This window comes from Rhinoderma darwinii, chromosome 5 (assembly GCF_050947455.1).
Source record: "Rhinoderma darwinii isolate aRhiDar2 chromosome 5, aRhiDar2.hap1, whole genome shotgun sequence".
Classification (NCBI taxonomy): domain Eukaryota; kingdom Metazoa; phylum Chordata; class Amphibia; order Anura; family Rhinodermatidae; genus Rhinoderma; species Rhinoderma darwinii.
In genome coordinates, this window is record NC_134691.1 from 51,920,700 (window position 1) to 51,947,589 (window position 26,890).

General features: G+C 44.9%; 1 protein-coding gene across 3 annotated transcripts in view; it reads left to right on the forward strand.

The window, feature by feature from the left end:
* The window catches only part of STK3 (serine/threonine kinase 3), a 259,258-nt gene that overhangs the window by 138,203 nt on the left and 94,165 nt on the right, over positions 1-26,890 (forward strand). For all 3 annotated transcript variants that reach the window (XR_012847610.1, XM_075825956.1, XM_075825955.1), the window contains exon 9: positions 10,785-10,983. Coding sequence is in view for 2 of the 3 variants with exons in the window: in XM_075825956.1 (XP_075682071.1) it covers positions 10,785-10,983 (199 nt within the window). In the remaining variant the exon portion in view is untranslated. The remainder of the gene's footprint in view (positions 1-10,784; positions 10,984-26,890) is intronic.

The window sequence follows — 26,890 nt, forward strand, 5'->3', positions numbered from 1 at the left end:
TTTAATGGAATATTTTTTCCGTCTTGCCCGTTTTTCTATTAAAATGATCTCCGTTTGATGTTGGCATGTCGGAAAAGGCTGGGGCTACACTGCGACTTTGGCCGTGACAAAGGCCGCATTGTCCAAAGATCACAGTGTCGCGCTGCCTGTATCGCAGGTAAGGAAAGTCAATGTGGTCGTTTAGCGAGCTGCAATTTGCCACGACCACGAGACCACTGTCGCAAGAAGTCCAGCAGGTTTAGAGAAATCCAAAGTGTGGTGTCGCAAAGCAACTACATTGACTTTCATTACCTGTGATGCACCCAGCGTGACACAACGATCTTTGACCGTAACACAGGTCGACGGCCAAAGTCTCTGTGTGGCCCTGGCCTTAAGCACATTTTTAATAGAAAACCATCACTTTAGGTAATTTACATGTAGCAATTATCAATAGATCCGACTGATGTTAAATGGATAGCGGTGAGAATTGTAGCTCCGTCCACCTTGATTTACTACTTGTTACGTTTCTCTTTCTTTTAGCGCATTCATTCTCCTGATCTGTTTAGTCAGGTCTCCTAGTTTATTTTGTTGTCTATGGCGCCCCCTTGTGTCATCTAGATGAACTGCATACATTTAGTTTACATTTATCATTTATGAGCAGTAAATGTAATATAGAAAAACAAGCTGCCGATAACTTTTATAGATACTGTGAACGCAGGATTTTTCTTTCTAGAATTTAGCCATTGTGTGGAAGTGTTGTGTGATGCAGAAGATCGGTGTTAGCGGAGTATTTGCCAGTGTTTCAAGTTCTAACGTGTGTATCACATGACATGACAATGGGGGACAGTGATGTGTTTTATATGGCTGCATAGAATTTTTCTAACATGACAGAGGACAATTCAAGGACTTTTTTTTTTTTTTAAATTGTGTTTTTTTTCCCAATTGAGGTCCATTCACATGTTGAGGAGCAGTTAGAACTGCATTGAGGAACCGCATCCAAAAACGGTGTTAGTTCTTACCGTAATCTGACCAGACCAGATCCCGATAAAACCACATGTGATTTTTGGATGGGTTCCTCACTTCACCTGCAATGTGTGAATGGACCCTTAAAGCAGTTGTCCTCTTTGTTAGAGTAAAATAGGTTGATCACCGGGTCTCCCACTTCAATCCGCTGTAATCTGTGGTGGAACCAAGTAGCTCGTGTTTAACATTTATTGGAGCAGTGGACGAGCATGTGCGGTGCTGCTACATCATAAGGTCTTATTCACACGAACGTATAATACATCCGTGCTACGCGCGTGGAAATCACGCTCGTCGCATGGACCTATGTTAATGAATGGGGCCGTTCAGACGGTCAGTGAATTTCACGCAGCGTATGTGCACTGCGTGAAACTCGCGACATGTCCTATACTTGCCCGTGTTTTGCACTGCACGCACACCCTTTGAAGTCAATGGGTGCGTGCAAATCGCGTTCAGCACACAAAAGCACTTCCGGCTGCCGCGCGTGATTCGCGCAACAGCAGTAAAAACAATGAATGAAAACAGAAAAGCACCACATTCTTTTCTGTTTGTAAACATAAAAACAGAGTGTCATAATGATGGCGGCTGCGCGAAAATCACTCAGCCGCGCACCATATGCTGATGACACACGGACCTTTTGCGCACGCAAATCGGACCCTCTCATGTGAATCCGGCCTAAATCTATGGGACTAACTGAGACAGACGATACGTTGCTCAGCTGTTGCTATCAGTCCAGTAGGCATTTAATGGAGAGACAGGGCGCATGCCTGACCACTGCTCCATTCAAGCTCCTCCAAACTGCAGGAGGGGAAGAGTAACGGGGGGCTCGGGACCCTGATCTAGTGATCGGTGGGGGTCACAGCAATTAGACACTTGGCATAGGGCTAGGCAATTAATCAAAAGATAATCATAATTGAAATTCAGCGCAATTAATCAACGTCCTCTTGTGAATTTCGGTATACACAGTAGTATATAGCAGGCTCAGGGGATAAATATTCAATGGCATAGCATGCAAATAGGGGGCGTGGTATGCAAAAGGGGTGTGGCCTACATAATCTTTATTGTAATTGAGTTTATACGTTTAATAGTGATTTTGATTTAGGCCATAATTGCCCAGCCCTAACTTAGCACCTATCTTGTGGAAAGGTGAGAATTGTCCATTATTCTCTAAATCCCCCTTTAAGTCTAAATGCCATAATAAGTTATTTGAGGATGGGTTTTCTAAACCAGACTGTGCCTTTAACATGAGCTGCACCTCGCATGCATCTAGACCAGTGTACAATATGGCTCCGTACATCGAAGCATTGGATAATCTGATTGCACTTAAAAGTTTTCATATATTTCTTCCGTTCTAATTTCACCCTGGTACAAGTTTTGAGAAGTAGGGGGATGGGTCCAAAGACGGGCAGGAACACCCTGTAGAAGTAATTAGGATATCACACGCTGTAATCTAAGTCTCTAATTCAGACCATCTGACATGTAATAGTAATCTGCCAGCTTGGCTGCCTCGTGTACTGTGAAACAGTGCAGATAAGGGGGGATTCTGACAAACTTCACTCTTCAGTCCTTTAATTGCTGGCTGTCTTTTTATATAACCATTATTGGACTGTATATGGCTGAGAAGTGATGTGCGTTCTGTACAACAAGTAGAAGATTACACGTCGTACTCATTAGTCCCACCCAAAGCTCGTCTGGTGTCACTACCATTGCTTAGGTGCAATGCAATAGAAGCGGGGCCTGTTCTGCTTCATTAATTATAAGTTGGGTGTTACCAGATTCCCAAAATCACAGGAAAGACTTTATCATTTCTAGGTGCTCTCAACCTCTGGCACTCCAGCTGTTGTGAAACTACAACTCCCAGCATGCACTGGCAGCCTTTGGCTGCAATAATAAAGCCTTTAACTGTCAGGACATGCTGGGAATTGTAGTTTAACAGCTGGAGTGCCGAAGGTTGCTGATCCCTCCCTGCTCTAGAATAATGTGCAGTTTGGCGTGAACCAAGTGAAGACCTATGGCTGTATATAAGTATTACGTGATAATCATCGACCATTGCATGGGTCCTACAATGTTCATGTCCTAAACTTATCTACATATAACATAATCTATAAAGTATAATGCCCTTAACCGGCTGTAGTGATCCCAAAATCTTCCATTCTACTATGTCTACTAATTGATGCATGAAACTAGGACAGAGCACTGATGTCGTCCGTGCGCTGTCCGTGGTTTTCACGCACCCATTGACTTCAATAGGCGACACGGTGCATGAAAGGGCACCAATATAGGACATACCGTGAGTTTCACGCAACGGACACTTGCTGCGTGAAAACTCACGCGTGTGTGAATGACCCCATCAAAATCAATGGGGCCGTGTGCTGTGCGTTATTTCCACACGGACGAGAATCACGCTCGTCTGAATGAGCCCTTACTGTGCTGAGCCACTATTTCGTCAGCCATGGATAGAAAACTAGCAGTGACCACAGTGTCCCCTTCTTCCATGCCCTCCTATTAGGATTCCAGGCAGGAAGTGGGATGTGGAGGATAACTTGTGGTTTTGAACCTTTTTGGAGAGGTTTTCCAGTGTTTTTGTGATAAAGTGTAATGTCTGTATTAAAAGTTGCGGCAGTTTCTTAATAGGTTTGGCACTTCCGCTCATTACCATTTAAATAACTTTGCTTTCGGTCAGTGAACAGAGCATTCATCTTTTAGATCCAGAGGCTGAAAAACCTCTGCATGACTTATTATAAGTCAGATGCATTGCATTTAGTCGCGTGCCTTTGATATTCAGGGGGTACTAGTAGATAGAGATGAGCGAACTTATCAAAAGTTCGGTTCGGCTAGTTCGCCGAATTTCACAAAAAAGTTCGGTTCGGACCGAACTAGTTCTGACCGAACCTGTCACTTACGTGCGCCGAGCATGCTACTGTCCAGGGTGCTGATAGAGTTAATGGGCTGCACTAACTCTTTCAGCAACCTTCACAGTACATGCTCGGCGCGCGGAAAATACCATAAATGTAATAAAAAAATAAAAATTATACGTTCGTACTTACTTTCCTCCTGTCCGGCCTCCAGCGATGACGTTTCATCCCTTTCGCCGCTGCAGCCAATCACAGGCTGTAGTGGCGGTCACGCACGTCAGGATGACGCTTCATCCCACGTGACCGCCTCTGCAGCCAATCACAGGCTGCAGCGGCGACATGAATGAAACGTCATCGCTGGAGGCCGGACAGGAGGAAAGTAAGTATGAACGTATTATTATTTTTTTGGGGCATGTATGTATGTTGGCATGTATGTATGTATGTATGTATGTATGTATGTATGTATGTTGGCATGTATGTATGTTGGCATGTATGTATGTTGTCATGTATGTATGTATGTATATCTGTGCATGTATGTTGGCATGTATGTATATATGTGCATGTTTGTATGTATATTTGCATGTATATATTTGCATGTATGTATGTATGTTTGCATGTATGTATTTTTGCATGTATGTTGTCATGTATGTATGTATGTTGTCATGTATGTATATATGTGCATGTGTGTATGTATATTTGTATGTATGTATGTTTGCATGTATGTGTGTTTGCATGAATGTATGTTTGCATGTATGTATGCATGTTTGTATGTATATTTGCATGTGTGTATATATATATATATATGTATGTATGTTGTCATGTATGTATGTATGTTGTCATGTATGTATATATGTGCATGTATGTATATATGTGCATGTGTGTATGTATGTATATTTGCATGTATGTATGTTGTCATGTATGTATGTATATATGTGCATGTATGTTTGCATGTATGTTGGCATGTATGTATACATGTGCATGTTTGTATGTATATTTGCATGTATATATGTTTGCATGTGTGTATCTATGTTTGCATGTATGTATGTTTGCATGTATGTATGTATGTTTGCATGTATGTATGTATGTTGTCATGTATGTTTGTATGTATGTTGTCATGTATGTATGTATATATGTGCATGTATGTATGTTTGCATGTTTTTATTTTTGCATGTATGTTTGCATGTATGTTTATATATATGTGCATGTATGTAATTATGTTTGCATGTATTTATGTTTGCATGTATATTTGTGCATGCTTGTATATATGTATCTTTGCATGTTTGTTTGTTTGTATGTATGTATGTTTTCATGTGTGTGTGTATGCATGTATGTATGATAGTTTGCATGTATATATGTGTGTATGTTTGCATGTATGTATATTTGCATGTATATATGTGCATGCTTGTATATATGTATGTATGTTTGTATATATGTATGTATGTATATTTGTATATATGTATGTATGGCCATGTATGATACTGTCTGCTGGCGCCCTGTATCTAAGTCAACTTCACGGCAGGCTTCTATACATGGTATAACAGTCAGTATCACACATTAAACTGAATCTAAGCCTACGACATGTTTTATTTCATAATTATTTTTTTTTACAGGTTTGGTGTTTGGACTACGTCGGTTTCGAGGACTACTTAGATGACGTTTTTTTTTTCTACAATAAAATGGTTAATGAGGGTTGTGTTGGGGGTGCTTTATTTCAATAAAATATTTTATCTATATCTTTGTCTTTTTCTTTTCAAATTTTATTATTACCACTTTAGTAATGGCCGCTGTCTGAGTGACAACATCCATTACTAATGCGAGGCTTAGTGTTAGCCGGTGCAGAGGCTAACACTAACCACCATTATTACCCCGGTACCCAAAACCACCAGGGGTGCCGGGAAGAGCCAGGTACGATCCAGTACCCGACCATCTGTTGTGATGGTCGGGCCCTGGGGCGGCCGCAGGCTGGTATTATGAGGCTGGGAAGGGCCAAAAACAGTGGACCTTCCCACCCTTGTAATGCTAGGCTGCTGCTGCTGTGTTGTATCTGGCTGGTTATAAAAGTGGGGGGGACCCCACGTCATTTTTTTAAATTATTTATTTATTTACATTTTTTTTTTTAAAAAGACATGGGGTTCCACCCAATTTATCATAACCAGCCACATACAACACAGTGTTATTAGCCTGGGAATGGATAAAACCAGTGGCCCTTCCCACCCATGTAATGCCAGACTGCTGCGGCCTTGTATATGGCTGGTTATTAAAAATGTGGGGGACCCGTCTATTGCTAAATTTGTTAAATTCCAAAAAAAAAACGACGTGGGGGTCCCCCCCCATTTTTATAACCAGCCCGATACAACACAGCAGCAGCAGCCTAGCATTACAAGGGTGGGAAGGTCCACTGATTTGGGCCCTTCCCAGCCTCATAATACCAGCCTACGGCCGCCCCAGTACCCGACCATCACAACAGATGGTCGGGTACTGGATCGTACCAAGCTCTTCCCGGCACCCCTGGTGGTGGTGGGTACCGGGGTAATAATGGGTGGTTAGTGCTAGCCTCTGCACCGGCTAACACTAAGTACCGCCTTAATAATGAACGCTGTCAATCAGCCAACTGCCATTATCTAGGCACTAATAAAGTTTGAAAAAAAAAACACAAAGACAATTCTTTTTTATTGAAATAAGAAATCCCCAACAAAACCCTCGTTAACCATTTTATTAAAATTTGAAAAAACGCAGATCTACGCAGTAGTCCAACGAATCGAAGATGTAGTCCAATCGGTACATCAAAATCTGCAACAACATAAAAAAAAACAGTTATCAATGTGAACAATACCAATACTTCTACTCACCTACACACATATATACACGCACACACAAACAAACAACCATACACAGACACACACATATATACACAAACACAACAAGATATACACACACACATAAACAGACAAACACACACATATACACGAACTCACACATATACAAACAAAAACACACATATCCAAACACACGCACACACACAGTTATACACACATACACGAACACATATACACAAACACATATACAAACAAAAACACACATACCCAAACACACATATACACAAACACATATACACAAACACACACCCATATACACACATACAAAAACACACACAAACATCTACACACAAACATATACACAAATACACCCATATATACACAAACATATACACAAAACACATATACACAAACACACCCATATATACACAAACACACATATAAAAACAAAAACAGACAAAGTCACATACCCAAACACACATATATACACAAACACACACATACACAAACACGGTTTCTTTTAAATGCTGCTGGGGAACCCGCTCGATCCACTATATAAGGCTGCGCTACAGTGCAGCATTTAAAAGAAACAGGATCCTGACCTGTCCATAGAGTTTAAGGCAGCACAGAGTATTTCAGGAGATGAGCGTGCAGATTCAGTGCTGCTGCGAACTCTGCTCTTACCATTACGTAGCTCTCAGTCTGTTACCTCTCCTCCACTCCTGTCCTCCAGAACACCTTCACATGATTGGCAAGTCACCACGTAATGGTAAGAGCAGAGTTCACAGCAGCACAGAGTATTTCAGGAGATGAGCGTGCGGATCTTGTGCGGGGTGGTGACTTGCCAATCATGTGAAGGTGTTATTGAGGACAGGAGTGGAGGAGAGGTAACAGACTGAGCTACGTAATGGTAAGAGCAGAGTTCACAGCAGCACTGAATCTGCACGCTCCTCTCCTGAAATACTCTGTGCTGCTGTGAACTCTGTTCTTACCATTACGTAGCTCAGTCTGTTACATCTCCTCCACTCCTGTCCTCTATAACACGTTCACATGATTGGCAAGTCACCACCACGCACAAGATCCGCACGCTCATCTCCTGAAATACTCTGTGCTGCTGTGAACTCTGCTCTTACCATTACGTGGTGACTTGCCAATCATGTGAAGGTGTTCTTGAGGACAGGAGTGGAGGAGAGATAACAGACTGAGAGCTACGTAATGGTAAGAGCAGAGTTCACAACAGCACTGAATCTGCACGCTCATCTCCTGAAATACTCTGTGCTGCCTTAAACTCTGTGGACAGGTCAGGATCCTGTTTCTTTTAAATGCTGCACTGTAGCGTAGCCTTATATAGTGGATCGAGCGGGTTCCCTAGCAGCATTTAAAAGAAACAGGATCCTGACCTGTCCACAGAGTTTAAGGCAGCACAGAGTATTTCAGGAGATGAGCACGGGCAGCCGTTCGTTTTTCCGAGCCGTGCTCCCATCATGCACACGACCGTAAAAACACCTGTTATTGCGGGTCGTAATTACGACCCGCAATAACGGGCTCATAGACTTCTGTTACCCACGGGTACCTTTCCGTATTCTCACGGGAAGGTGCCCGTGCCGTTAAAAAAATAGAACATGTTCTATTTTTCTATTTTACGGGCCGTGCTGCTATAATTATAATGACAGCACGGTTCACAAAAGCGGCCGGCTGCCCGTGGCCGGCCGGCCGTGCTCGTAGTTACGAGTCGTAATTACGAGCACGGCCCGTAAAATAAAAAAATAGAACATGTTCTATCTTTTTAACGGCACGGGCACCTTCCCGTGAGAAAACGGGAAGGTACCCGTGGCTAACAGAAGTCTATGGGCCCGCTATTTCGGGTCGTAATTACAACCCGTGATAACGGGTGTTTTAATGGTCGTGTGCATGAGGCCCCGTAATGACGGGTGGCTACATGTGTGCACCCGTCATTACGGCAGCGTTGCTAGGCGACGTCAGTAAGGGTATGTGCACACACACTAATTACGTCCGTAATTGACGGACGTATTTCGGCCGCAAGTACCGGACCGAACACCCTGCAGGGAGCCGGGCTCCTAGCATCATATTTATGTACGATGCTAGGAGTCCCTGCCTCTCCGTGGAACTACTGTCCCGTACTGAAAACATGATTACAGTACGGGACAGTTGTCCTGCAGAGAGGCAGGGACTCCTAGCATCGTACATAACTATGATGCTAGGAGCCCGGCTCCCTGCACTGTGTTCGGTCCGGTACTTGCGGCCGAAATACGTCCGTCATTTACGGACGTAATTAGTGTGTGTGCACATACCCTAAATAGTCACTGTCCAGGGTGTTGAAAGAGTTAACTGATCGGCAGTAACTGTTTCAGTACCCTGGACAGTGACTACCGATCACAGTACCTGTAAAAAAAAAGACGTTCATACTTACCGAGAACTTTCTGTTTCCTCCAGTCCGGTCTCCTGGCCGTTGCCTTGGTGACGCGTCCCTCTCGACATCCGGCCCGACATTCCTTGATGACGATGCAGCCCATGTGAGCGCTGCAGCCAATCACAGGCTGCCGCGGGCTCTGCAGCCAATCACAGGCTGCAGAGGCCTCTGCAGCCAATCACAGGCTGCCGCGTCGGAAAAGGTCGGACTGGAGGAAGAAGAGGGACTCGTCACCAAGACAACGACCGGGTACGTATGAAATGCTTTTTATTTTATTTTTAATCAGCAGCCTCTTTTCTCTATCAGTGATTGATAGAGATAAGTGGCTGCCGATTTGTATAATGTTTTTGACCGGGTTCGGTCAAAACGGGTTCGGCCGAACCCGGTGAAGTTCGGATTCGCTGCGAACCGAACTTTACCGGAAGTTCGGACCGAAACCGGGTTCGGTTGTCCCGGTTCGCTCATCTCTACTAGTAGACTCTGGTTACTTACACCAGACATTAATATGATCTTTCCATTGTTAACTTAAATGAATACACTCTCTCTCTCTCTCTCTCACTCTCTCTCTCTCTCTCTCTCTCTCTCACACTCTCACACTCTCACACACTCTCACACACACACACACTCTCACACACACACACACACACACACACACACACACACACACACACACACACACACACACACACTCTCACACACACACACACACACCAAAAGTATTTGCAGTGGATAATGCAGGATTGCACCCATATTACGCTTGTCTGAAACCGGCTATTTTTTATTTATTTTTTTGGTAATGGAAATCCGCTCTGTCCATGCACTGACCCTCTGGTGTCTGTGGAGCACTTCTGCTTCTACACAGCAGACAATACAAATAGGCAGAGTTGCAGTGTAAAGCATGGGGGAGAGAAAGAGTTGGAGCCTGGGCCTATACTGTGGCCAGGTGTGAAGTCAGACTACCCCAAGCTCCTTGTAGCCAGTTTGGCTAAGCTGCAGTCACTGATCATAGCTGATAATGCAGCGCTATAGAACAGGTTTGGACTACCTAGCGGTCGTGTTCTCCTTGTAGTCAGATCCTTACTAACCGTATAGTGGCTAAGTGTGGGAGAAGCAATGTCTTTCCTTTGTATTATTTGTGCTCCATACGGGTCTTATGAATCATACACTGGATTATCATCAGTTCGGCTTTACATTCCAGGAACATTACTGCCACTGATTGGAAATGCTGTTGTATCCAATGCTGGAATATGTTCCTTTCAACAATTCCCCAGCATCTGCTGAGCAGATCTTTCTGTTACTAAAATTATCTTGCTTGTTTTTCCTTGGGATGAGAGAGTAGTAAAATATGGCAGCCTCCATAAATTGACCTCACACTTAATGTTTGCAGAATAAAGGTGCCTCCCGTTGCGCTCTCCAGTCCTATTGTCTTTACTCCACTTTAATGGTAAATTATGACCCAGAGAAGGAGTCAAACCAATAAAAAGTGCAGTCAAAGTTCATTGTTTTCCAGCATGGAACTTTTAGTATTTATGGGAAGGTTTGAGGTTTTTGTGATGTGGTTATGCAGAATAAATTTATACAAACTGATCTTTAGTCTCAGGCAATGCATGAGTGTTTCTATGAAAGTGGATTGCACCGCTCAATAATAACCCTTTATGTTCATACCCTCTCTGTGCGCTGTAGGAGGAAGATGAACTGGACTCTCACACAATGGTCAAGACCAGCTCTGAGAGTGTCGGGACCATGAGAGCCGCCAGCACGATGAGCGAGGGTGCTCAAACCATGATCGAACATAATAGTACCATGTTGGAATCTGATCTGGGCACCATGGTAATAAACAGTGATGAGGAAGAGGAGGAGGAAGAAGATGGCACTATGAAAAGTAGGTTATTGTAAATGTCTGCAGATATAACATTGTTTGATAACAACCAACTTGGGTTATGAAGAATCAAAGATTTTGTGAATAACACTTTTTCCATAGCAATCCAATAAGTCCATGAGTTAAGAGGACCTGTCCATTTATTTTTTATAAATATTTATATTCCCCGTGAAATAGCCATGCTGGAACATGTTTTCGTAGAACTTTGCATTGTACAATTCCTCTTTTGTCCCTCCTGGAAATGGATAAATAACTTTACAACTGGGTCTTTGTTTCACACCCTATTGACTAGGGAATGGTAAAACCCTTTGTCAATTTCTAAATATATTTCCAGGAGGAATAATAGAGGAACAGCAACAAGCCTGTTCATTTACTTTCATGAAGTGTTACAGAAGAAATGGCAGTTCTGTAACAATTTGTCGTGTTGACAAGTCACCTCGTGTATAGATGAGAGTATGGTTCATGTGAGTATAGTTGCCCTGCTTTTCTTAGTAAAGGGGGGGGGGGGGGTTTCTGTCCGTTCAGGGTTTACATACAATCCTAGTGATGGTGATTGAGACTATGACATGACTAGCAAATCAAACTAATTTCAGGCAGATTTACTGTCCATGTCCACACAACAAAGGTGAAGGTCTGGAATCTGTGTATATCCCCGGCGGGCCATGCACTAGTGATTTTAGATGATGATTTAATTTTGAAAAAACATGAAATAAAAAAAATCTATAATTGATCTCTGCCTTGTTCAGTGACCTGGGCAGAAGCAGTGAATGTCACATTATTTGGCACATGCCCAATTTACCCGATCTGTTTGTCGTGAACCATTCTCCAATTATGCCAACCACCCCACCTGTCAACGACTAAAACAATGAAACACATCAGATTGAGTTTTTGCACAGATATCTGCCTTTGGTCAACCTCTGTCACATTTCTTTTTTTTTGGCCGATAAATGCGGCAACGATCGGCAGTAAATGGTCTGATTTGGCCATAATCACTGGCTGATGAGCAGCTTTACACAGCAGGCAATATGGAGGGGGTGACGTGGGCTTGTTGATTTTTAAATAGATTTCAGTGGAAATCTTTAGTTGTCTACGAATAGACTCGGTTATCTCTAGCTCTTCTCCGTTACTAATCTGATTGGTCCCCTTTGGAGATGAATCTGTGCCAAACTTATATCCACAAAGATGATAAATGTCATCAGTGCTCCCGGCTTCTCTTGGAATAACATGACACAATACTTGGACCACTTACAGGAGATAAAAGGAACATGGAGAAAAATATACCTGCAATATCTGAAAACCACATGTGGAACGTCGCCGGTCCACCACTTTACATTGCTGTTACCTATAATGACTATGTATTTTTTGTTTGCCCCTTTTATAATGTCGGATATAAAATCAAAGTGGAAGCTTTACTATATACATTTTGTTATATATAACCTCTAATTTGCTGCTTCGTGGAAGCAAAACTTTCTAAGGGACCTTCATTGTATTATGGGAGAAGCCAAGTGGATGGTATCCCTATCACATTTGGCCACTAGATGGAGATAAAGAGCAGATGATATCACATAAAGCACTTGTCAATGGTTCCCAAACCACCTACCGTACTTAAAATATTAATTGCCATATATAATACCTTTTCTGTGTACAGTTCTACTTAGTGAGGAAAAGCTTTCATGCAATGTAGTTGAGCCTTGTTGTATTTTATCTGCTTATGCACATGGGGTTGAATTCACCCTTGCGTTTCTTTGGAGCGTTTTTTGTTCTGCAACTATTCGAAACCAGTTGAAAACTGATGATAAATGGGCACAATTTGTCACACCCCTTTCCGCTGCAGCCACTTTTGACCACCTTGGCTGCCTCGTTTTTCAAATTTGACATGTCACTTTATGTGGTAATCGGTGGCTGTTTAAGGGCTCGTTCACACGCTGCAGAATTGCCGTGTTTTTTCCGGCAGGAATTTCGGACAGAAAAAATGCAGCAGAATACAGTAGCAGCATAATGGATGAGATTTAACAAATCTTATCCATGTGGTGCGTTTTTTAGAGAAAATGTCTTCATCTCCTAAATTTGGGAAAGATGCCGCAATTTACGCACCATTTTCTTCCGTAAAAACTGCAGCAAATGGTGCATTTTTGCCGCAGCAGAAAGCCTTTGACTTTCAACGGAATTGGTACAGAAATTTTCTGCAACAATTCCGTTCTCTGGACAAGCCCTAAGTGTACCATGGGCCCTGGGCTGTTGACACAACTTGGCCCCCTCCTTCCCCCTCACACGCAATTCAATCCCCCCCCCCACCCGCGGACACTGCACCAGTCAGTGCCACTGACCTGACGGATACAGGTTTTAGCACTAGATACAGCTGCTCCGTATACAGGATACAAAGCAGCTGGATCTCAAAGTAAAAATAATTTTTAACCTCTTAAGGATGCAGCCTTGTTTTGGCCTTAAAGGGAATCTGTCTCTAGAAATTATATTTTTTTTTTTTTCAGTTAAACAATTTAGTATTTAAGTGATTACACATTGTTTTATTTTTTTACATTTTTTCACAAGTCCAGAAATATTATAAATTCGATTCTAATTTATAACATTTCCATGTGCTGGCCACTAGAGGGAGCAGTTCCCAAAATTGCAGCATGGTCACTGTGGTAAAGCAACCTCATTGATGTATCTTGCAAATTTGGGGTGGAGACACTCGCTCTAGTGTCCTCACACAATCCCCCCCTCCCTTATTCTGGCTAGTGCCAGGAGAAGCAAGGGTTGGAATGTCTTCAAACCTCCTACACTGTGTGCCGCCATTTCCTGAGCGACTGCACAGTGTAGGAGGATTAGATACAGGGCTCAGCAGACAGTATCACACGGACATAATACACGCTCCTGCCGCCGCCTCCGCTGGTCTACGCTCCTATGTATTACAAACCCCCATAAAACACCCCATTTTAAAAACTAGACCCCTCAAAGTATTCAAAACAGAATTTTGAAAGTTTTTTTTAACCCTTTAGGCGTTTCAAAGGAATTAAAGCAAAGTGGAGGTGGAATTTGCAAATGTCATTTTTCTAGCTGAATTTCAACTTTATTCCATTTTTCTCTGTAACACAGAAGGTTTTACCAGAGAAACACTACTAAATATATATTGTCCAGATTCTGCAGTTTTTAGAAATGTCCCACATGTGGCCCTACTGCACTCGTGGACTAAAACACAAGCCCTAGAAGCAAAGAAGCACCTAGTGCATTTTGAGGCCTCGTTTTTTATTAGAATATATTTTAGGCAGCATGCCAGGTTTGAAGAGGTGTTGAGGTGCCAAAACAGTGGGAATCCCCCAAAAGTGACCCTGTTTTGGAAACTACGCCCCTCAAGGAATTCATTTATGGTTGTTGTGACCATTTAGACCCCACAGTTTTTTCACAGAATTTATTTGAATTGGGCTGTGAATTAAGAAAAAATCTAATTTTTCCAAGAAGATGTAGTTTTGACTCAAAATGTCAAATTTTCACAAGGAATAAAATACCCCATTTTGTTGACCAATTTCTCGTGAGTGCGGCAATACCCCATTTATGGTGATAAACTGCCGCTGGGGCCCATGGGAGGGCTCAGAAGGGAAGGAGCACCATTTGGCCTACTGGGGATTTTCCGGTGCGAAGTCATGTATGCAGAAGCCCCTGAGGTACCAGTACAGTTGAAACCCCCAAGAAGTGACCGCATTTTAAAAACTACACCCCTTAAGACATTCATCTAGAGGTGTAGTGAGCATTTCGACCTGACGGGTATTGTGTAAAAGATAATGCGCAGCAGATGGTGCAGAGTGAGATTTGCAATTTTCTATACATATATATCAATTCAGTGTCTGATATATTGTGCCCAGCATGTGCCACCGGAGACATCCACCCCATAAACTGTAATGTGGGTTCTCCCGGGTATGGCAATACCCTACATGTGGCTGTTATCAGCTGCCTGGGCACACAGCAGGGCTCCGAAGGGAAAGATGAGGGGGATAAGCTGTGCGGAGGGCATCAGGGTAAGTAAAACTGGGGTAGATTTAAAATATATCATACTGTAAAAACCGGGGGGTAGGGAAACGGACAAGTGAGCCCTAATCTACCCGCCACTCTGTCCCTGCCTACTTGCAACGACCCGCCCTAGGCGACGGGGTACAACTGGGCGGCGGTCCCTGCACTCAGTAAGTGCACGACAAACATACAAGGGAATACAAGCAAGGGAAAGGGGCAGTTGCCCACGGCAACACCGTGAGCAACCAGAGTGGTGAACGAGCCGAGTCAAGCCAGGAGTGTGCGAGGTACCAAACGAAGAGCAGAAGAGTAGTCAGTAAGCCAGGGTCTTATGGAGCAGGAACAAAATAGAAGGAGCTGTAGCTGGAGCTGTAGCTGGGCCAGGAAACCACACGAAAAAGAATAACAAGCAAGGAGGAACAGGAAATGCAGGTATAAATAGACAGAGGGCGGGAGCTAGCTGAGTCTGGCCAGGCTGCGATAGGCTCTCCCACTCCTAAGCCTGCCAGCCTGAGTGGTAGAAGCTGGAGTCAGTCTCAGGGATGTAGATTCAGGTGCTGACTGATTAATTAAGGGAGTTAACCCCGAAGCTGTGCCTGGCAGATCCTTTACAGTACCCCCCCTTTTATGAGGGGCCACCGGACCCTTTCTAAGTGGACCTGGCTTACTGGGGAAACGCAGGTGGAACCTCCTGACCAATACCCCAGCGTGAACATCCCGGGCGGGTACCCAAGTCCTCTCCTCGGTCCCGTAACCTCTCCAATGGACCAGGTACTGGAGGGAGCCTTGGACCATCTTGTTGTCCACAATCCTGGCCACCTCGAATTCCACCCCCTCAGGGTTGAGGACGGGAACAGGAGGTCTCCTCGAGGGAGCCAAGGACGGGGAGCAGCGTTTAAGGAGGGAGGCATGAAACACGTCGTGTATACGAAAAGACGGGGGTAACTCCAGCTGGAAGGAGACAGGATTGAGGACCTCAATGACCTTATACGGCCCAATAAACCGGGGAGCAAACTTCTTGGACGGAACCTTGAGACGCAAGTTCCTAGACGACAACCACACCAGATCCCCGACCATAAACAGGGGGTTAGCAGAACGTTTTCTATCAGCCTGAGCTTTTTGTACGCTCTGGGACACCTCTAGGTTCTTCTGAACCTGGGCCCAGACTGTGCACAGTTCCCGATGAACGACCTCTACCTCGGGATTGTTGGAACTATCAGGTGAAACGGAGGAGAACCGTGGATTAAACCCAAAATTACAGAAAAAGGGGGAGACCCCTGAAGAGTTACTGACCCGGTTATTAAGGGAAAATTCGGCGAGGGGAATTAATGAGACCCAATCATATTGACAGTCAGAGACAAAACACCTTAAGTATTGTTCTAGAGATTGATTAGTCCTCTCCGTTTGACCATTGGTTTCAGGATGGAAGGCAGAGGAGAAGGACAGATCAATCCCCAACTTCATACAGAAGGCTCTACAAAACAATGAAACAAATTGTACCCCTCTGTCCGAAACAATATTGACAGGGACCCCATGGAAATGCAGGATGTGTTTGACAAACAAGGTAGCCAACGTCTTGGCATTGGGTAGTTTCTTGAGGGGCACAAAGTGGCACATCTTACTGAAGCGGTCTACCACCACCCACACCACCGACTTGCCTTGGGATGGAGGCAAATCGGTGATAAAATCCATGGAGATATGTGTCCAAGGTCTCTGGGGAATGGGCAACGAACGCAGTAAGCCCGCTGGTCGGGACCTGGGAGTCTTGGACCTAGCACAAACCTCACAAGCGGCGACGTAGGCCTTAACGTCTTTAGGCAACCCAGGCCACCAATAATTTCTGGTAATGAGGTGTTTGGTACCCAGGATGCCTGGATGACCAGATAGTGCGGAGTCATGATTTTCCCTAAGTACCCTTAGCCGGAATTGCAGGGGAACAAACAGCTTGTTCTCAGGAAGGTTCCCGGGAGCTGAACCTTGATCAGCAGCAATTTCAGAGACTAAATCAGAATCGATCGAGGAAATGATTATACCTGGAGGCAAAATACAAGCAGGATCTTCCTCCGAAGGAGGGCTGGCCATGAAGCTACGCGACAGTGCATCAGCCTTAATATTTTTAGACCCAGCCCTATAGGTAACCAAAAAATTTAATCTAGTAAAAAATAACGCCCATCGAGCTTGTCTCGGGTTTAGCCTCCGGGCAGATTCTAGGAAAACCAGATTCTTGTGGTCGGTAAGGACCGTTACCTGGTGTCTAGCCCCCTCCAGGAAGTGGCGCCACTCTTCAAATGCCCATTTAATGGCTAAGAGTTCGCGGTTGCCAATATCATAGTTACTCTCAGTTGGCGAAAACTTCCTGGAGAAGTAGGCACAGGGGCGGAGATGGGTGAGGGACCTGGAACCCTGGGACAAGACAGCCCCCACTCCCACCTCAGATGCGTCAACTTCCACGATAAATGGCTCCATTTGGTTGGGCTGAACCAGCACCGGGGCCGAGATAAAGCACTTCTTAAGGACCTCAAAAGCCTGGACAGCCTCAGGAGGCCAGTGGAGGAGATCAGCACCTTTGCGAGTGAGGTGCGTAAGAGGCTTAGCGATGACCGAGAAGTTAGCAATAAATCTCCTGTAATAATTAGCGAACCCCAAAAAACACTGTAACGCCTTCAGGGAGGCAGGTTGGACCCATTCCGCCACAGCCTGAACCTTGGCGGGGTCCATGCGGAATTCATGAGGAGTGAGGATTTGACCCAAAAATGGTATCTCCTGTACCCCAAACACACATTTTTCGGTTTTGGCAAACAGTTTGTTTTCCCGAAGGACCTGGAGCACCTTCCTGACATGCTCAATGTGGGAGGACCAGTCCTTGGAAAACACCAGTATGTCATCAAGGTACACTACAAGAAATATCCCCAGGTAATTTCTCAAAATCTCATTTATGAAATTCTGGAAGACCGCAGGGGCATTACACAACCCAAAGGGCATGACGAGGTATTCGAAATGGCCTTCGGGCGTGTTAAACGCAGTCTTCCACTCATCCCCCTCTTTGATGCGAATAAGGTTATACGCCCCCCGTAGATCCAATTTAGAGAACCATTGGGCCCCCTGAACCTGATTAAAGAGATCAGGTATCAAAGGAAGGGGATACTGGTTCCTTACCGTGACCTTATTCAGGCTACGGTAGTCAATGCATGGCCTAAGACCACCATCCTTCTTCCCCACGAAGAAGAAGCCAGCACCTACCGGAGAAGAAGAGGGACGAATGTAACCCTTGGCCAGGGATTCCTGGATATACTCTCTCATGGCTTCACGTTCGGGACAAGAAAGATTAAATATCCTACCCTTAGGAAGCTTAGCTGCTGGTACCAATTCGATAGCGCAATCGTATTCTCTATGAGGAGGTAACACTTCGTAGGCCTCCCTAGAGAAAACATCAGCGAAGTCCTGAACAAACTCGGGTAGCGTATTCGCCTCCTCAGGGGGAGAAATAGAATTAACAGAAAAACATGACGTACAACATTCATTACCCCATTTGGTTAGCTCCCCAGTATTCCAGTCAAACGTGGGATTATGCAACTGCAACCAGGGAAGGCCTAGAACCAAATCGTACGATAATCCCTGCATCAACAGTACAGAGCATTGCTCCAAATGCATGGAGCCAACAAGGAGTTCAAAAACAGGGGTATGCTGTGTAAAATAACCATTAGCAAGAGGAGTGGAGTCGATACCCACTACCGGGACAAGTTTAGGCAAATCAATCAGAGGCAAAGCAAGAGACATAGCAAATTCCACAGACATAATATTAGTAGAGGACCCTGAATCCACGAAGGCACTGCCGGTAGCAGACCTACCACCAAAAGAGACCTGAAAGGGAAGCAAGATCTTAGTACGTTTCCTATTTACTGGAAATACCTGTGCGCCCAAGTGACCTCCCCGATGATCACTTAGGCGCGGAAGTTCTCTGGCTGCATTCTTACGCTTAGGACAGTTGTTCACTTGATGCTTGTCATCCCCACAGTAGAAGCAGAGACCATTCTTCCTGCGGAATTCTCTACGTTGTTGGGGGGACACGGAGGCCCCGAGTTGCATAGGTATCTCTGAGTCTTTCCTGGAAGAACGAAGCAACGGAACTTCGGGAGGCATCATGGGGGAGTCGGAGGAGAAAACACATAAACGTTCATGTTGTCGTTCCCTGAGACGTCGGTCAAGTCGTACCGCTAAAGCCATAGCCTGGTCTAGGGAGTCAGAAGAGGGATAGCTAACTAGCAGGTCTTTCAGGGAATTCGACAGACCCAACCTAAACTGGCACCTTAAGGCAGGGTCATTCCACCGAGAAGCTACGCACCACTTCCTAAAGTCAGAGCAATACTCCTCAACAGGTCTCTTACCCTGACGTAAGGTCACCAGCTGACTCTCGGCAAAGGCAGTCCTGTCAGTCTCGTCATAAGTCCGAGAGCAGAAAAGAAACAATCAACGGAGGAAAGTTCAGGGGCGTCAGGAGCCAAGGAGAAGGCCCACTCTTGGGGCCCTTCCTGGAGCCGGGACATAATTATACCCACCCGCTGGCTCTCAGAACCTGAGGAATGAGGCTTTAAACGAAAGTAAAGCCTACAACTCTCCCGAAAGGAGAGAAAAGCCCTCCGGTCCCCTGAGAACTGGTCGGGCAACTTGAGGTGGGGTTCAAGAGGTGCGGTGAGGGGAACTACCAAGGTAGCATCAGGCTGGTTGACCCTCTGAGCCAGGGCCTGGACCTGTAGGGAGAGACCCTGCATTTGCTGAGCCAGGGTCTCACGGGGGTCCATAGTGGTGTCAGGGACCAGGGTAGACTAGGTATGGGCTTGTTATTATGTAAAAACCGGGGGGGTAGGGAAACGGACAAGTGAGCCCTAATCTACCCGCCACTCTGTCCCTGCCTACTTGCAACGACCCGCCCTAGGCGACGGGGTACAACTGGGCGGCGGTCCCTGCACTCAGTAAGTGCACGACAAACATACAAGGGAATACAAGCAAGGGAAAGGGGCAGTTGCCCACGGCAACACCGTGAGCAACCAGAGTGGTAAACGAGCCGAGTCAAGCCAGGAGTGTGCGAGGTACCAAACGAAGAGCAGAAGAGTAGTCAGTAAGCCAGGGTCTGTATGGAGCAGGAACAAAATAGAAGGAGCTGTAGCTGGGCCAGGAAACCACACGAAAAAGAATAACAAGCAAGGAGGAACAGGAAATGCAGGTATAAATAGACAGAGGGCGGGAGCTAGCTGAGTCTGGCCAGGCTGCGATAGGCTCTCCCACTCCTAAGTCTGGGGATCCTTGTCGTGGATTGCGAGCTTGCGTCCTTTTGGCCAAAATGATCACTAATACCCCATGTATTTTTCATTATTACTTATATTCGCTTCTTTTGGACACAGCCAGGTCTTTGATGCTGGGGGAGCATGGTGTGTTGTTGTTTGGCCTAGCAAGCAGGGTAGCCCGCTCTATGAATTATCAAGGCGTCACAAATAGGCTTCTACCTGGCTAGACACGTTGCGCCTCATGACTTACACACTATCCCTCCATGTTTCACACACTTGCATCCCATTATTCATTTATTTTTTAGGCACTTTACTCATTACTGCCCCCTATATTTCACTTACATTATTACACTTGCACATACACTATTCATTTATTATTTCTTACTACACATCCCATGCACCACATACCACTCCCCTCAAGACTAGTGGGAGTGGCTATTATTATTTAAAGCACCTGCTCACTCGCCTTCATCAGCGTTTCTGACCTGGCTGTGTCCATTTGTAAGTATGGCCTTTTTCGGTGTTTCTCCCACTCCTAAGCCTGCCAGCCTGAGTGGTGGAAGCTGGAGTCAGTCTCAGGGATGTAGATTCAGGTGCTGACTGATTAATTAAGGGAGTTAACCCCGAAGCTGTGCCTGGCAGATCCTTTACACATACTTTCCTTGATTTTTAAACACTTTCATACAGAGCTCTGGTTATTCGGGACACGTGTCACATTGATATATTGTGTCCTTCCTTATCCCCCTCTTATAGCAGACTTTGCACCTCTTTTGACTTTTTCCCTTCTTGCCAGTTTGGGGAACTTCTCCTGGAAAGTGTTGCCCTGGTACGATGCGCGTGGCCCCGCTTCCAGAAGTACAGGGTACCCCCTCCCCCTTCTAGGTTCTTGATGACCACCTTTTGAAATTCAAGGAAAGTTCCCCTCTGGCCTGCACATCGATGTAGCACGTACGCATTGTACAATGCCATCTGTATGATGTGCACGGCCAGCTTCTTATACCAAACCGCATGGCATTGTAGGGCTTCAGGACTTGATCTGACAAGTCCACCCCTCAAATGTACCTATTGTAGTCCAGGATGCAATCTGGTTTGGGGGTCTCTGTACTGGTACCTCGTACAGGTACATGGGTATGGGTGTGGCTATGTATTGTCAATACAAAGACATTTGTCTTGTCCTTGTACTTGACACAATATGTTGCTGCTGGATTGTCCTGCTCTCACCCCTTCTTGTTTACCCAAGCAGAGTCTTAGGGAGGCCTCTCAGATTTCTTCTAGCAGCGCCGCATGCCACAGGACTTCTGGAAGCGAGGCACTCGAAGAGTGGGACGCTGGTATAAAAATTATCCAGGTAGAGGTGGTAACCCTGGTCCAGCAGTGGGTGCACCAAATCCCACACAATTTTTGCATTAACTCCCAGTAAGGGGGGCATTCTGGGGGCTGAATACTGTCCTTCCCTTCATATATCCTAAATTTGTAGGTACTGTTGGGCATATAAATTTGTCTGGGAGACCATAAACTCTATAAAGTCATCAGTGAAGAAGAACTTGAAAAAGTCCATTTCACTGAGCCCTGCTGTGTTAAAGAGGCTCTGTCACCAGATTTTGCAACCCCTATCTGCTATTGCAGCAGATCGGCGCTGCAATGTAGATTGCAGTAACGGTTTTATTTTTAAACGAGCATTTTTGGCCAAGTTATGACCATTTTTGTATTTATGCAAATGAGGCTTGCAAAAGTCCAAGTGGGCGTGTATTATGTGTGTTTACATCGTGGCGTTTTTTCTACTTTTACTAGCTGGGCGTTCTGACGAGAAGTATCATCCACTTCTCTTCAGAACGCCCAGCTTCTGGCAGTGCATACACACAGCGTGTTCTCGAGAGATCACGCTGTGACGTCACTCACTTCCTGCATCGTGTCGGACGAGCGAGGACACATCGGCACCAGAGGCTACAGTTGATTCTGCAGCAGCATCGGTGTTTGCAGGTAAGTCGATGTAGCTACTTACCTGCAAACGCTGATGCTGCTGCAGAATCAACTGTAGCCTCTGGTGCCGATGTGTCCTCGCTCGTCCGACACGATGCAGGACCTGTGAGTGACGACACAGCGTGATCTCTCGAGAACACGCTGTGTGTCTGCACTGCCAGAAGCTGGGCGTTCTGAAGAGAAGTGGATGATACTTCTCGTCAGAACGCCCAGCTAGTAAAAGTAGTAAAAAAGTAGTAAAAACGCCCGATGTACGCGCATAATACACGCCCAGTTGGACTTTTACTTTAAACACGCCCACTTGGACTTTTGCAAGCCTCATTTGCATAAATACAAAAATGGTCATAACTTGGCCAAAAATGCTAGTTTTTTAAAAATAAAAACGTTCCTGTAATTTACATTGCAGCGCCGATCTGCTGCAATAGCAGATAGGGGTTGCAAAATCTGGTGACAGAGCCTCTTTAAATGTGACCCCCGGGCTGCCCGTGTACTCGGGGAGTTGGGGCTCATAAATGTCTGGTGTGGGGGTCCAAATGGGGTCACTTCGCTCGGGGGTTTCATCTGTGGCGGGGTCATTTCACTCAGGGTTTTTAACTGTAGTGGTGGTCCTGGGGCGTCTCCTAGGGGGTTCCTTCTCTTCTTCATCACTGGATGAGGTGGATAAATAAAATTGTGTCTCACCATCCGACGAGTCTGTGTCGGAGGCAAGAAATGAATATGCCTCTTCGGCAGTAAATGTCCGTTGGTACACGTGTTTTTATACAACGAGTGGGCTTCCATGAGACAACCTAACTAGGGTGAAGATTCCTATCACTAAACCTAACTAGATTTTATTTGAACTTCCCTGAGACTAAATCTAACTACGGTGACTTTTCCCTGACACTAAACCTAACTAGATTATTCCGAGCTTCCCTGACGCTAAACCTAACTACGGTGATGGACCACTAACACTAGATCTAACTAGGGTGACTGATTCCTGACGCTAAATTTCCTGACGCTATACCTAACTACGCTTTTTGACGGTTCCCTGACACTAATACTAAACTAACCAGTTAAATTGTCTAAACTAATTATTTTATTTTTAAAATTTTTATATTTCTTTTGTTTTATATATTTTATAAAGAAAGAAAAAAAGAATCCCCAGGGACCAAGAAATTTGGTCCGGCAGACTAAGTGGTCAGTGATAGGAGACCACTGATCAAAAACGTGGGGGGAACACAAGGAGGAAGGGTATAGGTGTGGGTAGTGGATGGGGGAAGTGGGAAACAGAAAAAAGTAATTTTTTTATTTTTTTTGCACTTTTTTCCGACTTTGCTTTTCCCTCTCTCTTCTCTCGCTATCTCCAACAGAGGCGTTCAGGGCGGTTGCAGCAGGATGTGATGTCAGGGAGAGGAAGTGAAGAGACCGATCACCGCTATTGGACAGTTAGTCACTGACTGACCAATAGCGGCAATTGAGGAGGCAGGACCATCGCGACAGGCCCCGGCGTATTGAGCTGTTATAGCCTGCTGTCCAAAACAGCTGTGACCGCTCATGAATGCGCCGGCGGAAAATGGCGATGCGTTTTCCTCGTGACTTACTATTCCGTCACTGAGCGTGAACGGTGCGGTCAACATGACGGAGTAGTACGTCACTGAGTGCGAAGGGGTTAATAAGTATTTAGAAAGTTGTACCAAACACACTGATATATATTTTTGTTAAAGAAAATAATAATTTTTTTTTAACACTTCTCTTCAAAGTGTAACTAAAAACTTTTGACATGTCATCGTGATATGTCAGAACTTTTAATCGGTGTGGGTCAAAGCGCTGGGACCCCACCGATCGCTAAAACGAAGTGGCAGAAGCGCTCGAGTGAATGCTGCGCCGCTTCGTTTCTGATCGGCATTCCTCAGAGTCGTGTACGCCCATACACTGCTTGCACGGCTTTCCGAGAAAAGCAGATCAGAAACTAAGCGGCACGGCGGTCACCTGAGTGCTTCTGCCACTTTGTTTTAGTGATTGGTGGGGGCTCTGTGCTCGGACCCCCACCGATCAAAACTTCTGACATTTCATTATGACGTCTCAGAAGTTTTTTAGACGTTTAGTTACACTTTAAAGGGGTTTCCCCATGAGGCACATTTATGACGCATCCGCTTCTGGGACGGACCCGCACCTATCCCTAGAACGGGGCGCCCTAAACCCGCCACTTCCTAACTATATAGTCGGGAGTTAAATAAACCGCGTAGCTCGCTGGGCTACGCTATTTCCGTAACTCTCATAGTATTGAATGGCAGTTACGGATGCAGCGTAGCATTCGAGTTCCGCTGTTTGCGGAACTAACATTCCATTATATGGAACTTACGCTCTTTTCGGAACTCCCGACCATGAAGTTCGGCAGTGGCTGGCAGGCAGCGAGAGCAGAGAAAGGTAGAACAGGCTTTAGGGGGCCCAGTTCTAGAGATAGGTGCGGGACCCGCATCTAGCTGACATTTATGGGGAAACCCCTTTAAGTAGTCAGACACCCCTCCACTTGTAGTAAAATAACTACTGAGGGCTGTATGGGGGGGAATATATTGCAAGGGGAGGTCAGATTGACTGACTGCTGGGGTGCTCTGTAGGGGGGTTCTGAATGTCTGACTCTGACATCTCTGTGGGGGGGGGGGTATCTGATGGGGTGCCATGGCAGCTGGGGGTCTAGCAAAGTCCATGGCTATAAAGATTACAGTTTTAAAAAAAATCCCTTTTCCATTAAAAAGTGGTTTTATTTAGTAAAAGTGTAAAAAATAAATATAAGTACACATAAATGGTATCGCCGTGACCGTATTGACACAAACAATGACGTTAACGTGTAATTTAAATCGCTAGTTTAACAGCGTTAAAAAAAAACAACTAAAAATACTATTGCAGAATTGCTATTTCTATTGCCCCTGAAAAAAGTAATAGTAAAAGTTAATCAATGTCCCATGTACCCCCAAAAAGTACTAATGAAAACTACGTCTCGTCCCTCAAAAAACAAGCCCAGCTCTAATTAAATTGAGGGAAAAATAAAATGGTTAGGTCCCATGCACACGACCGTAGCCATGTGCACGGCCGTGATTTCGGGTCGGCCGGCCGCGGAGTGTCACCCGCGAGCCTCCTGCAAATCGTGGGCCGTGCACATGGCTACGGTAATGTGCATGGGGCCTAACTGTTTTATTTATCCCTCAATTTAATTATCCATTTTCTATGAGCCTGGACCACAGAACACGGCCGTAATAAGACATGTCCGTTTTTTCTGCGGTCCAGGCTCCTGGGCCATGCACGGACCGTGGAAACCATTTCATAGAAATGAATGGGGCCGCAATTCTCCTGCGGATTTTTGGGGAAATTGCGGCCGCAAAAGCGCGTTCATGTGCCTTATTGTTCTTGGAAAGCAACGATGCAAAAACAAATAATTTCAGTTCAAGTATTTTTATTGTGCAAAGGTGGTAAAACATAGAAAACCTATACGTATGTGGTATCGTTGTAATCGTACTGACCCATAAAATAAAGGTAATGTGTTATTTACGCTGCACGATAAATAGCGTAAATTTAAATGCATAGAACAATGGCGGAATTGATTTTTTTTTCCAACCCCCCCCCCTCCACCCCAAAAAACGTTAATAAAAAATATTATACGTACCCCAAAATGGTGCCAAAAAAAGTTCCTCATACATTATATGTCGACGTAAAAATAAAGTTATAGCTCTTTTTAAATGCGATGATGGAAAAACGAAAAAAATTGCTTGGTCATTAAGGTTTAAAATAGGCTGGAACTAAGTGGTTAATGGTGTCGTTTCTTATCCCCCTTTTGGTACACACTCCGCACCTTTGCGGTTTGGGTAATTTTGCTGGGAAAGTGTTGTCCTGGTATAATACGGGCACCCTGACTTCCAGCAGATATGTTTGGGCCCTCCTCTTCCTGGTTCCCTAATTTTAGGGCCTTTGATAAATCGCACCCTTGAAACAAAAGAAATGTTCCCCTCTGGAATTTCATGTTCGAGACACCCAGCAGCCGCTAACACTGAATCAGTCATTGCTGCTGACCAGACGAATACAGGTTTCAGCGCTAGATACAGCTGCTCTGTGTAGAGGATACAAAGCAGCTGTATCTCAAAAAGTTACAATTATTTTTAGTAAAAAGTAATTGTAAAGTTGCACCAAATACACGGATACACATTTTTATTTAAAAAAAAAAAAAAAAAAATCATTTTCAAAGGTATACATAGTTTTTAAGAAAAATATTGAAGAATTGCAGCCATGTAACTTTTCTCCAGCATGTACCTCCGGCTTCAGACCCCCATATGATCTACCACATGGCGTGTTGTTGATGTAAATTAAATTTCACAAAAGAGCCAGCACCTTACCATGGATATCTTATGTCTGAAGATGAAATTGCACAGAAGCACAAAAGTAATTTTCTTACAACAGGAGGTGCGGTGCGTATTACATGAAACACCTGAAGTGACTGGTTGTCAAACCAGGTGCGATATTTAACACGTAATTTGTCATCTAGAAAGTGATATGCCTAGAATGGATCAGTATTTGTAGATGCTAATTATGTCAGGTGATTGTCGTATGTGGTGACGGCGTTATGAATTCGCTTGGTTTTCATTCACCTTGGCTCTATGCCTTCCAATCCTGTC